At 37.1% G+C, this 14642-nt stretch overlaps 1 protein-coding gene across 1 annotated transcript; it reads right to left on the bottom strand.

The window, feature by feature from the left end:
• Positions 1-4148: 4148 nt before the first annotated feature.
• Positions 4149-14413, bottom strand: LOC113297552 (protein EXPORTIN 1A-like). Its single transcript, XM_026546057.1, has 32 exons — positions 14198-14413; positions 13887-13989; positions 12809-12925; positions 12542-12634; positions 12373-12444; positions 11763-11870; positions 11562-11644; positions 11189-11327; positions 10746-10814; positions 10581-10658; positions 10400-10462; positions 10256-10300; positions 9918-10025; positions 9744-9842; positions 9384-9587; positions 9067-9126; positions 8706-8816; positions 7979-8076; positions 7787-7895; positions 7559-7624; positions 7377-7475; positions 7208-7288; positions 6981-7070; positions 6773-6858; positions 6583-6663; positions 6284-6466; positions 6024-6090; positions 5827-5937; positions 5452-5697; positions 5234-5365; positions 5047-5151; positions 4149-4871 (listed from the first exon to the last, which is right to left on the bottom strand). The coding sequence occupies exons 2-32, from the start codon at positions 13983-13985 to the stop codon at positions 4749-4751; spliced, it is 3225 nt and encodes a 1074-aa protein (XP_026401842.1). The 5' UTR covers positions 13986-13989; positions 14198-14413; the 3' UTR covers positions 4149-4748.
• Between the last annotated feature and the right edge of the window lie 229 nt (positions 14414-14642).

The raw sequence follows: 14642 nt of genomic DNA, 5'->3' as shown, positions 1-14642 counted from the left end.
AAACCGCAAATGCAGAAAAACCCTGGGACCTAGTCCAGATTGAACACACACTGTATTAAGATGCTACAGACACTAGCCTACTACAAACTAACTTTGGTCTGGACTGTAGTTGAACCCCAATCAATCTCACACTGATCCAAGGTATAGTTGCGCTCCTTACATATCTGATCCCAGCAGGATACTACGCACTTGATTCCCTTAGCTTATCTCACCCACAACTAAGAGTTGCTACGACCCAAAGTCGTAGACTTTAATAAACAAATCTGCATCACACAGAAAAGTCTACCGTAATAGATAAATCTGTCTCCCACATAAATGCCTATGAGTTATTGTTCCGTCTTTTGATAAATCAAGGTGAACATGAACCAATTGAAAACCCGGACTTATATTCCCGAAGAACAACCTAGAATTATCAATCACCTCACAATAATCTTAATCGACTAGCGAAAGAAGATATTGCAGAATCACAAACGATGAGACGAAGGTGTTTGTGACTTCTTTTATATCTTGCCTATCGGAGAAATCAATCTCAAGCCAATCTTACGATTGTACTCAAATACGATAGAAACAACAAGATCAGATCACACAACTACAAAGAGAATAGTTGGGTCTGGCTTCACAATCCAAATGAAGTCTTCAAGTCGTTAACCTACAGGGTCTCGAGAAGAAACCTAAGGTTAAAGGAGAATCGACTCTAGCTAATACAACTAGTATCACACAGAAGGTGTGAGGATTTGGTTTCCCAGTTGCTAGAGTTCTCCTTTATATAAACTTTCAAATCAGGGTTTGCAATCAATGTTAGCTTAGTAACAAAGCATTAAATATTCACCGTTAGACGAAAACCTGATTAGATTCAAGCTAATATCTTTCAACCGTTAGATCGAACTTAGCTTTTTATACACAAATGAAATGCACGTTCATTTAGGTTTGTGTAACCGTACCTAAACGTGTTCACCTAGTTGGTTCAACAGTAGTTAACCAATGGTTAGCCATATGAGCACTTTCATATCAACCTTATTCATCTTCACCATAACTAGTTCAAATGACTCAAAAGAACTAGTTAGAGAGTTATTCAATTGCTTAGATCTCATAGAAGTATATAAGACACATTCGAAACAAAAACGATTTTGATTCACTCGAATCGAATGATGAACATTATAGCCACGGTTTGCAAAGACTGGATTCCTTAGTTTATTTATATCTTAGTTCACGAATAACCCTTTTTTAGAAAATAACCTACTCAAGTATGCATACCGGTACACATACTTAAGTACCCAGATTGAGTTTATTTTCAGTTCACAAACTCCAGCAGAAATTCACGGGATGTGAACTTCTGGCAGTATGCGTACGGGTACGCGAACTTAGCTTCTGGACATCCTAACCAGTAAAGTACGCATACTTTGGTTCAAGGATTTTTGACTTACACAAGTATGAGTTCACATACAATGTTTATATCCATTCAAGGTTATTATTCTAAATTCTCACTTCAATCATTGAGTTCACATACAATAGTGAAAACCGTGGAGTCTAGAGCTCAACTACACTTTCTATCCTAATCCGAGACTTAGATATAAGTAAATTAGAAATCAAGACTTATAGTTTTGGCAACTAAACTTGACAAACAAGCTTGAGATATCAACGCTTGCGAGTTCGACCGAGCAGTGCTCTAACAGAGACTCATGGATTTGGAAAGGCATTCTTGAAGGCATTCATAACATTCAACAACACTGTGTTTGGAGAATTGGTAATGGGAGGAAAATCAAAATCTGGGAAGATCTTTGGATCCCAAATTCCACAGCTAGACTCATCAAACCTACTCACTGCTCCAAACACATTGAGATTGTTGAACATCTTCTGCAACCCAATGGGAACTAGAATTATACTCTGGTTCAACACATCTTCAACCCCAATATACCTCGGGCCATTTTGGTTCTGACTACTCATCCAGGGGAGGAAGACAATATTCATAGGACCTTAAATGACTCTGGCAAGTTGTCTGTCAAAGCCCTCTACAAGGCCAAGATAGATAATCTGTATCGAAATGATCCTTTAACAAGAAACTGGGTAGCTATCTGGAAAATGGACATTGCTCCAGTTATAAATATTTTTATTTTGAAGTGTGCTCATGAAATCCTACCCACCAATGCTAAAACTGCCACCATTCTGCATTACATAGATCTTATTTGCCAAGTTTGCAACAGTGGGGAGGAAACCATGACACATTTATTCCTAAATTGCCCTACAACTACTTCTGTATGGCATGAAATTATTGTCCCATCCCATGACCAGTTTGATAATACTATAAACTTCATGGATTGGTCCAATTCTTGGTATATGTCTGGAGCTACAAATGAAAACAGTAATATCTATGCCGCTACATGCTGCCAAATGCCAGGCAAACCTCTCTGTGCATCAAACAACATTTATGTGATCATAACATAATACACAACCTACCAGATCATATATTGAATACTTTCCCCCTTACTGGTGGAGAGTCTGACACAGAGGAAAACATTATTGCTCCTTATGATCTAAACCATTATCCTAAACAGGACTTTGGTGTTATCATAAAAATATGCACGCTACAAGGCCCTGAAAGTTCCATATATTTCTCTGCTCTGACTATTTTGGATTTTGCAGGAAACCACATTGGTACCAGAGGACACCCAGGCCCCTCTGGAAATTGGGGAGCAACAGGAGGACCAGACTTAGCTTTCAGCGGGGCCAAAGAAATGCAGCATACCAATATAGAAATACAAGCTGAATCCAGGGAAATTCTGATCAGATTTAAAATTCTATACAATCAGGCAGTCAAAGGAAGATTTAACCTCAGTTACCATGAATCCTCAAGAAGTGAAGAAGAAGAAGACACTGTGAAGACACTGTCACAAGAACAAATCCAATTTATTTTGTTTTAACTAGTCTTAAAATTATCCATAGACTTTAAAATTTGGATACTCTTAATCTTGCTATCTTTTGTAAAAACAATGTAGGCAGGCTAAGTGGCAGCCTTGCCAACACTATGTTTGGTTCTTAGACTTCGGTCTAAGTTTTTTTCTATAAAAAAAAGCTCTTTTTTGTCGTTCTTTACTACAATTACTTAGTAAAGATAAAACTTTTTATCTAAAATTATCTCCAATCACAAAATCCTATTTAATAAATTTTATTTAAAAATAATTTAGAAACAAATGATGAAGCAGAATAAGCCCCAAAGGTTGTAGACTTTCTCTTTTACCCATATTTAGACTAAGACCCAATGTTATAGAGTCTAATCTAGACTTTCTCTTTTATCCACACTTAGATGTCATTTTTCTTTATGACCTTAACCCTAATAAGAGATGCTCTTGTTATCACTAAATCAATCAAACAATCAAAAATGTAGTGTGAAATAACGCAAAAGAGTACGATCTTTTTGATTTATTTGTGGAACCATATATATATTTAACAACATTTACTTGTTTTTTTCATACAGAAGATCAACAAAAGAGCAAGATCCATTTCATATCCAAAGGATTTCTTGGTTGGACCGAAGCAGCAATGTCATCAAACTAACTACAATCTTTTCTTGTACGTGAGGATCCCGCCAGAGCACCTTGAGTCCGTAAGAAGTGATCCATTTATTAACGATAAGAAGTGATCCAATTTTTCCGTAAGAAGTGATCCAATTTTTCTTTAATTTTCTTCATGCCTGTTCCAAGCTCGAAGTACCATTTATACAAGGAAGAAACCCCTTACATGATTTCTTCTTCATATATAACATATTGGCAATTACTTGGAAGTATATATATTTATTTTTATTTTGCTCCTTCCAAGCTCGAAGTACCATTTTTACAAAAAAGAATCCCCTTGCATGATTTCTTCCTCGTTACTACCAAATAAATGAAATGTAATTGTCCGGTTGACCAATAACGAGGACTACCTTTTATTTGCAAATATTTGAAAAAGCAATAATGAGGAGTTGAGGACTTCAATTGGCTTAAACTTTATTCCACCCTAAAGATTTAGGGGACCGGATAGGAAGGATTGAATGTAGACAATCTATAACATAACTGATAGGGTTGAGCTAACATCAGGTTTAAACTTTAAACCAATAAAATAAACAATCCCATGTAGGCTCTCTGAAGGAAGAAAAGCTAGGAAATACTAGATGAAACTAAAAGAAAAACATAGGCACATATCTTTTTAGAGTCGGTATACAAAATATCGATTTCACTGGCCAACAATCAATTCTAAAGAGGCATGCTCCAAAACATCACTAATCAATACATGCCCCTTCATAAGCAACAAGCAAGAAAAACACAAACCTCTGGAAGTGGCCAGAAAATTGTTACTAATACTTTCTTTCTCTACATTAGCATTGAATATAATATTTAAACCCTATAAAACAAAACCCAACAAACCAAGAGCTACCCCTACCTACTTCAACCAACAAGCTCCGGCATCCTGCAAGTATCACCAGCAGTCCAAAGAAAGCCCTTGTTGTTCCCTAGAGGTGGCGCTCCCACCCCCCAAACAATCAGCCTACCCAACCACAACCACCACCACTAATCTAAAAGAACAAGATCAGGGAGAAATGAACAAAATATAAAAATAAAAATAACAAGAGAGGTGATTTTGGATCGACACCGCAGAGAAGCCTGTGATCAGTCATTCTAAAGCTCCCCTTGAGAAAATCTTTAGAGTGAAAGCGAGGAGAAGGGCTACAGTTAGCAAAATGAACAAACCCATTTGGGATTGATCCAAATTCACTATGAATCAACCATCTCATCTTGTAGCTCACTGGGAGCAATAAGTCCTGGGATTGTAAGCATCCTCTGACGCTCCTTTTCTCTCCGAGTAGCTGCCTCCTCAGCATAAAGATCCTTGTTATCCTGCAAATAAGCACAACCAACCACAGCTACTAATTAAGCCCATATACCAATTGGGTGCCAAAATTATTCATAGCCCAATCTCATACAAAGTAGTGGACTTCACAAACAATTACAGAGCTGACTGTCAACTCTTAAGGTATTGTCTCATGCAGATTAAGTGTTTAAATGCAATTACCTGAGCTGAGAATTCTTTGGACTGCACAAGGAAGTCTCGGATATGATTCTTGAAACTGGCAGGGTCATTTCTTGAGTCAAACAGCCCACTTACAAACTGTGTGACCTGTAAAGAGAAGTACTTTTATTCATTATCTTAACCAAAAAGAAATTAAATACTAACAATTTGGTCCAGTAGTAATCCCTACCTCTGCAGTAGTCATGTTGGGAAATGATGAACCCAGAAGCTTAATAGTGTATTCACGAACAAACACTGTGTTGTTAGGGTAAGGCACAGATGTCGCATCCCACAGAGGCTCTGTTAATGAGCCAGAGTCCACCTGCAAATGAATTACATACTATGTTTAAATCATGTTTCCAATACATTTGATTTCTGATCAGGAAGGACATGATACGAATTATATACCAGGCAAAATAAGTGCTGCAGGACTAGAACATGTAGCTTGAAACCAGGTTTATGAAATGTATCAGTTAAGACAGCAAAAATCTCTTGCTCGATTGTCACGAAGTAAGTCCGGTGGAACTGATTGCAAAACTCGGAAACCTGAAAATTTTTCAGCATCTCCAACAGGAGGTTGAGCCCAGTTTCAGCAATATTTCTTTCTGTGTGTCTGAAAGCCCATATAATGGAATCCATGACGAGCTTCAATTGCTGATGTGCACAGAGAACGAAGCAAACATAAAGGGTCATAACACTGAATAAATGAATTTTAAGGAAGAAAAAAACAAAAAAGATGGACAAAATTGCAAAAACAAAAGGTGACAACGGTTCGTGACCAACCTGGCTCGACAAAATAATTAAAGCTGGGAAACAATGTGTAGCAATCGCTCGCAGTAACGAAAAGAATTTAAGACGGTGCTCGGGATAGTCTTCGAAGTTCTTTGTAATCATCTGGAATGATAAGAAAAAAGGCAACTTGAACATCAGTTACAAAACCGAGACGGATGAATAGTTCAACAAAAAAAGAGTTTCCTCACCCCAAGAGTACATTCAAAAACAGCTTCGAATATGTGAGGAACATCCTCTGTCATCACACCTTTGTACCTACAACATGGAAACAAATTCATCAGGAAATTGAGGTACTATGAAAGCTAAGACAGACTGTCAAACTTAATCCTGCTATGAAGTCGAATTGCTAGTTCAAAAACCATGAACATCAAGAAAATTCCCTACTACACTTGACAATGATCTAAATGAAAAAAAGAATAAAATTGAATCAATAAGAGGGAACGCTAACTTGTTTATGATTGTTGCAAATAGTGAAAGAACTTCGGACTCCCTCGCATCAGGCAAATTTCTCGCATAATCACCAAGAACAGGATCCATCATTGGCGGCACAAACTGCTTTCCAATTTGGGGTTGATCTTCAGCCTTGTCCAGAAATGTCTCAATGAGCTTGAGAGTCTCCCTTTTTACTGATCTGCTAGGCCAAATCGTGTCAGTTGAGTGTCAGTTGAATTATGAGAAAATTAACAAAAATAGTGTTAAATAAATGAGAGAGTTTGATGTTAATATCCGGGTCTATCTTGCACTTACCGCAGAAGTTTTACGCAGGAAGTTTTTGACGCGAAGGGCCCACCCTCAGCGATACTACTTGAAATAAGCTCGCTGTACATTCTGTTCAACAGTCACACAGAAAATAAGACTGGCTTAGTTACACAACTAAGTGTCAGATATTATAATCAATGAGTATGTTGTTCACAAGATATAAGTAGACAAGAAATACCTGTACACATTCAGCATGTCCAAAAAGATCAAAGATATTTGTGGTAAGAAAAATGTTCCTAGTGCAGTAGCAACACTTGTATTTGTCTGTCAAGTAGCAATGCCAAGTAAAATCAATATCACGACGTGGAACTAAACAGCCCCTCGAAACTACAAAGCATGATGACAGTTGAAGCTAGTAGCCACTAGCTTGACAACAGATAAAATACCTGCAATATGTTCAATACAGTCCGAATCACATCTTGATCCTTCAGAAAGTCAACGCTCTGGCGTGCTTGTCCAATAATTTCAGCCCATTTCTGCACAATAAAAGGTGCTCATAAATCCCCAAGCTATAAGAACGTACTGAATCAGAACCCGGAAAAAGAAAGGCATACAAAAAGATGCAGGTAAGCAGTAGGCACACCAATTACACGATAACAGCCTAAAATCTCACCTGATTTGGCAATTCCATCAATCTCTGGAGATACTCATCCCTTTTTGGGGGGTCAGACTCTGCTTGCACCATGGTACCAACCTTCAAAGAAGAACAGAAGTCTGCTTGAACCATAGTATATAAATGTACATATAAAACTAGCCATCTTAACTAAGAGCAGAAAACTTACTGATTCATAAAATGTATGAATCTGATGAGGCTCAAGATCCACAATTGTAGTTGGAAGGCCTGTTAGAAGCTCGGATACGAAAGGCTCACTCTCTCCAACCTGCAAATCAGAAGCAAATCGTCAGTCCTGACTACCAATGAATACATACATCATCAACATATGATACATATCTGACAACTTACCTGTACAAGGACAAATTTGCGCTTGCACTTTTGGACTATCTTTAAGAACGTATCACAGGCCATATCCTGAAAGAAAAAAAGGTCAGTTTTGTATGTTAAAGAATTTTTTTTTATTTTTGATGCATGTGGAAGAAGAAGATAAATGCTAAAGCATCTGCATCTATACATCTAAACATGCAGTAGAAACATCTTGATACAGATTTTGCGACGGAGCCCAAAACAACTAACCTGCACTCCAGGATGTGTTTCATGCATGAATTCAAACAGCTTATTCACAACAGTTTTCAAGAATTTCCAGTGAGCTCTCAAAAACTTCGGGTACTGTCCGACAACATACCTAATGAAACAGCAACAGCAGATTGTAAATAACAAGTCAAAACTATAAACCAAGTTCAACGTTTCATTGATAAGGACTCTTACATGATGTTACTCGCAATTACAGCTTTGTTGTCTTTCCCTTTTGTGATTTCACATAAGTTTAGTAAATCTCGAATCACCATTACAAGAAACCTGTTTTCCTGGGAAAAAATATACAAGACAAGGAAGTGTAAAACAGCATAAAGATGAAAAAAGATACAGCAAGTACTAAGCATTCTACAGGAGGAAAAACATTCTACAGGAGGAAAAACAATTGATAGACAGAATTGTGAAACACAAAACAGTTTGGGCAACAATTGAATCTACTATCAACAGATACCAATTAAATGAATGAGAATGTAAAACGTATGAGCAATCAAAACGCCTTTCCAGGAAGACCAAAAACAACTTTGGTACCATACAATCGGACTAATCATCTCTGAGAAAAATGGCTCCTGCTTGAAGAAAAAGAACTGTATAACGAGTTCTTGTTTTAAAAATATCCAATGTTGATACATAATGGCACCCGAGTCGGACAGCTCTAACTAGCCAGTAAACTCAAAATTTGTACCAGTCGGATATGTAAAGCCTTCAGGTAGCCAGTTAATTTCCTGAAGAGCATGGATACCATAAACCTAAGCCTAACTTAGTTTTCTAAGGTCATTGAGTCAGTCACTTTAGACCGGGTGTCGTACACCGACAACTGTACCCACGGCATTGCTCAATAGAGAACATGTAAAAGGTGCACACTTTGCTCATACATTTCCACAGAACCTAGGAGAGAAGGTACCTGCTCTTCCATCATGGACCCGGATATAGACCCTATTGCCCAGCACAATGTGTTTAAGTTGTTCCATGACCAATCCTCGCCATTTAACTGTTTACTCAGCTTTTTCAACATCTAGAGCAACCACACAAAAAGAAAATCAATACTGTTCACCCCACAAACATATTAGCACATAACCATAAGTTCCATGAGATACAGTGGTTAAGAAATATCAAGGGATCAAAAAGGACAGAAAATACAGAACTCGTGGACCCGTCAAAGGAAACCGAAAGCCAAAGAAAAGCAGGTGAACAATGGAAATGTGAATGCATAGGCTAATTCAATATTTCAGTAAGATGCCAGAGAGAGAGAGAGAGTTATCTACCTGATGTTCGGTATCCTCATGATCAAGGTGCGACAAGTATATCAGTGTCTCCCTCATTATCTGAAAGTAAAGAGCAATGGTCATAAGCAAGAAGAAAAAACCATAGAACTAATATTAGGAATGAAGGATTGAACACAATTATCTCTAGAACTCAGTATTTAAATGCAAAAGTAACCAACTTTTTATATGCCTTGTGAGAACTGAAATAAAAAGAATAAGAACATAATAGTTGTGAGTACACATTGATATCCGTGAATCTAATAGTAGGATTGGATATATACAAAGCAGACAGACATTTTCAAAGAGAGAGAACAAACCTTATACTGAACAAGGACATCGTTGTCCTTCATGGTTTCACGCACAATATTGCCATTTTCATCTTCAACGATCAAAACCTCTTCAGGCTTGGCCATACGACAGATCATAAGCAGTCTCAACTTAGACATAGGAGCTGCATAGAGTTGACGTCGCTGTACAATTTGAGATCCCACACCATCAACTATGCCGGAATGCATTGGCATCTGTAGAATCAAGACAAAAATTGAGTCATTAAAACATGTTAGTGCTGCACTCAAACTCTCAAACTCGAATTGAAAACATACAGGACAGTCATTTTTTAAGCACTTTGATCTGTCTACTTGCGGATTTGTTTAAGAATACGACTTAAGATGCCAAACCTGAAGACCCATAGCATTTGCGGTCGCAGCAGGGCTATCCAACGCATTATGTGCCTCAAACAGCTCCAAGACTAAAGAGTTCCAATAATCCAAACAGACCTGTTCCGTTGCAGCTAATTAGTACAGAACAAACAAGATTTAATTTCACAGAGACTCATTAGCAAGAAAGTCAACCTTGAAAACCTCAGTATCATCTACATATGAGATTCCAATCAGATACTCAAGACCCATTAGAAGTGCAGCTATATTCTCCGGGGTGACTTCAAGTACTCGAATATGAGACTGCATAAACAGCAAAAAAATTAAAAAAATGTTAAAACAGAACCATACAAAGGGACAGACAGCGCGAGTTAACAGCAACAGATACTCCAGTTTGAGGACTAAAACACAGCAAAGCACTGAAGTATCACTATATAGCTGATAAATCAAAGCAGCTTTTATTTTCCAATTTGATCAAGCTCCTTAGTTAACATTCATTTCCACAACATTGTATATGTTGTTGCGAAACTTGCCTTGAAAAATGCAGTAAAAAACATTGCCAAATTCTGAATAAATGCCTGACAAAATCATAAGAAATATAACAATTAGAAAAGATCAAAAAATATTCATGCCTCAAAGATGTCAAGAAAACAATACTACAGGAAAAAGTATTCTACCTGCTCATCAGTAGAACCCTGTGCATATGCATCAGGAAGGTTTGTTCCGGGCAGAAGAATATTCTGCAAAACCAGATCAACAAATACAAAGACAAGGAAATCATCAGAACTCAAGTTACAAAGTGCACTGGACATAGACACTTATCAGTTAGGCAATTGGGTCCTTTGTGATCTGAAATACCTGCAATTGTGCAATGAAAACAGTGTACATTTTCACATACTGCATGTTATAGAAGTCTCCAAACTGAAGGGCAGCAACCTGTGAACATAGAGGGGTTATCAGTACATCGAAGAAAGAACAAAGAGGAACTCTAGTAGGGGGAGGGGAGAGAAAGTTTAGTAGTACCTCTGACAAACATTGGAGAGTAAGATTCCTATATGCCGCCACAGGAAAGAAATTCAAAAGTGTCTCTAGCTATAATATATATATATAAAAAAGAAAAAAGGAAAAGAAATATGCATTAGTCGATTAGCCTACAGAAGATCGGAAGGAAGAGACACCAGGATTGACTAAAAGATCGTGTTCTCCTAAACATTGGAGAGTAAGATTCTATATGCCGCCACAGGAAAGAAATTCAAAAATGTCTCTAGCTATAATATACAAAAACTAAAAAAAAAAAAGGAAAAGAAATATGCATTAGTCAATTAGCCTACAGAAGATCAGAAGGAAGAGACACCAGGATTGACTAAAAGATCGTGTTCTCCTAAACATGAGTTTATTTCCGACCGTTCTAGACTTTCTTTATTTGAAATAAAAAATGAAAACAGTCTAGTAATTAGTGCACAAACCAGTGGGGATTCAAAGATGTAGCCCAGAGGAATCCATGAAAGGAAAGCGTGCAACGTAGCCAGTGTTGCCCTTATAAGCTCAGTTCTTTGAGATGCAGATAGTACATATAAGCATAGCTCGTGAATAAGTTGAAACTCACTGCAAGAAAAACTTGTGTGTAAGCTACAGTAAGAGAAAAACAAACCATCCGACGAAGACCAACTACAGATGATACAAGGGTTGACTAACAGTTACGAAGCAGATTCCGTGTCCAAGGAATTTTTCTAACTTCTAACATATGTACAATCACAATTTTTCTACTCGATAAGTAACCCCGTAGACACATGATAATGTAACAGAACAATGAGATTAGCAAGGCCATTAAAACAATACCTATTCAATGATTGTTTTAGCTCTTTGATCTTCTGCTGAGTCATTTCACCACGTGAAAAGTCAAACACCTCTTCACTGAGAAGCTGAGAAAAAGATAACACGTATTAAATATTTTTTCACCATGTCAAAAAACTTGTAGTCATTGACATGCTAAAACAGATACGATCACAGAAAAAATGAATCTCAAATCCAATATATTACCTTTAATATAGCCATGCAATTCTCACATATTGTTTCACTTGTCTTCGCTGCTGAAACAAGATCCGGAATAAAGCTTCGCCACCTAGCTGGCCACTCATGTTTCAAGATCTGTGGTTTTAAAAGCAAACAGCATTGAGTTCAAGCATTAGAAGAAAAAAAAATACATAAACCGTTCAATCCTAGCATACCCTAACCTAAAGTTTATGATCATTTGCATCATCCCTTATAACACTCTAAAATTGGGTGGATTTGAGCCACAACAAAAATTCCTCACAAAAATATTCTGACTTAACTAGCAGAAGAAGATGGTGCTGATGGGTAAAAACTCTTTCATGATGATGAATAGCAGTAAAAAAAAAATCCTTGCTCTGAGGATGGTGATAATTGCTCTATAGGTTTAAACAGATCCAACAAAGAAGCAAGTAAGCAAGTAAAAGGAACAACTACACTAGATCCAAAGCATAACATGATTCTCAAGCAGTATATTTCACAAATGAAAATATGCAGAACGAAAAGTTTTCCTTTAATTCCTTAGGAAACAAGGTGTGATTCAACATATTTGCAACAGGAGTTCATAAATGAATATTTAAGTATATGCCGTGATTTTTACCTGAACTAAGATAATATTGAGTTTGTTAACATACAGCCTTTCCCGACGAAAAGAAGCATCGTTGCTTGAAAGCTACGGGAGACGAAAGATAAATTGTCATTAAGAAAATGTTTCATGTTGGAACTATATCAACTTTACACAACATAATTTAGTAACCTAATTCATTTACCTGTACAATCACTTCTGATATGTAATTTTTCATTCCATCCCTTTGTTCAACGGGCAATGCATTCCACCTATACTTAATCACACCTTCGAGAACCTGTATGCAAGAAATGACAATGTGTAACTGAATGAAGAAAAACTAAACTCTAAACCCCACTACCTAGTTATCTCCTGGTATTTAGAAAGACAACCCCAACTTTGAAAGATGCACCCTAAGAAGTGTAGATGCAACATGAATTCACAGCCTTCCACAACATGGAGCAGAACTAACCTGCAATGCAAAGAACTTAGTATTCAAGTTCTGAGAGTTCTGTAGAATGTGAACCACTTGCAACCACATATCTGGGTTGTTCTGCAACTCCCGCAAAATTTGATCTGCTGCTGTTCTCTGCCAACCAAAAGGAAAATTAATACTACGAATCATGTAACAGAACCATGGAAAAGACAACGCAGGAATCTCTCCAAATTATATCACACAACGCAACAAAGAGACTGATGTCAGTTGCAATCTTCTAGGAATAGTAGCAACCAGTTCCAGAAATGGAAATGATTGAGATTCGCAGTTACAACAACCAGACTAATATTTAAAGGCAAAAGAGACCAGACTAATATTTAAAGGCAAAAGAGAGTTAGACCCTGTACATGCTCTGGATTTTCGTATTTTTACTTCTGGTGGCTTAAAAGTCTTCAACTTGACAACAAAACAATTAATGTCCTTCATAATCCTTGCACATATTCTCATACTTCCCTAATGTGGTTATCTCAAATTGATATCCCCAAAACAGAAAAATAATAATCCTGGCGACGGTATGTCTTTACTGCCATTTCATTGTGGCTATAGATAACTTATAATCTCCTCAAAACTCAAAAAATCAAAATGCAGAAAGTTGTACAACAACCAAGGGTTTCTGGGAACTGACTCAGTCGTCAGAGATGTTTTAAAACGTCTCCATGAAAAAGAACTGTACTAGGTTTAGGAGATTATGATTTCCAATTACATTTTCACCTGCTAGAAAGAAACACCAAAACATTTGGACCAGACAGATGAAGGAAGCTCAATTGAGTCTCACTGAGATACAAGCTGGACAAGTGTCGGCCTAAGTGGGCAATGCAGGCAACCCTGGTATAGTTATTTGCTTTGCTATTTTAATCTCCAATCATACTTTGTAAAATACACATTGTCATTGATAGAACCCTAGCATAGTATAACTTCTAAAGCAGGTAAGATTCAACATTACATACGGATCAAATAAGTAAGTAATCACCCTAATCAACCATTACAAAAAACAGGGAAAAAAAGGTTACGAAACACACAAATATTCAGAAAACAGTAACTCCAAGAAATTCACCTCTTCTTTAGATCCCGTTCCATAAAAAGCAGCAACCGTAGCATCCAGTCCGGGAACATCAATCGGTTGACTTAAATCCCTAAGTTTCTCAGCCGCCATGACTCTACAACAACAAAAATCAAATCTTCTATCACTTCGCGAACTCTTCTTCTCACACACTAAATCAAACTTTCAAATCAAAACCCTAAACACTTAATAAACCCTAAAAATAACAATTGAAAAACACCAAATCGAGCTCTTAAACTCCAAAAACGAGCAACCACGCACTAAGAAATTGAAAATATTAAGTTAGGGTTTTGTTTTGTATTCACCTCTGCAGTGACGATTGAAATCTTCAACTAATCTTCTCGTCCACTACAACTACTGAGGGAGTATTCAATAATGAAACCCTAAAATTCACTAGTAGTATAAAGAGAGAGAGTACTCAAGTTTGAAAACAAAAAAGGGGGAAGATGAAGAAGAAGAAAGAAGGATTTGGGGTTTTAGGTTTCGTCTCGATTTTTTTTTTTTTTTTTTATGTTTTAAACTGAAAGTTTATGTAGAGAGAGATATAGAGATTATAAGGAGAGAGAGAAGGTGTGAATTGTACGCAATTAAAAATATACCGCGTATATATTACGACGACGTTCATATATAAGCTGGCCTGTCTTCTTATTAAGCTACATACATGTAATTAAGTAGTTCCATTCAGGGGTTTTCTGTCATCATCCTTCTGAAACGATGGAGTACGGATACCCGTTTAAAAAATAGGACACG

This window comes from Papaver somniferum, chromosome 7 (assembly GCF_003573695.1).
Source record: "Papaver somniferum cultivar HN1 chromosome 7, ASM357369v1, whole genome shotgun sequence".
In the NCBI taxonomy this organism is placed as follows: Eukaryota; Viridiplantae; Streptophyta; class Magnoliopsida; order Ranunculales; family Papaveraceae; genus Papaver; species Papaver somniferum.
This window is presented reverse-complemented; position numbering and strand designations above follow the sequence as displayed.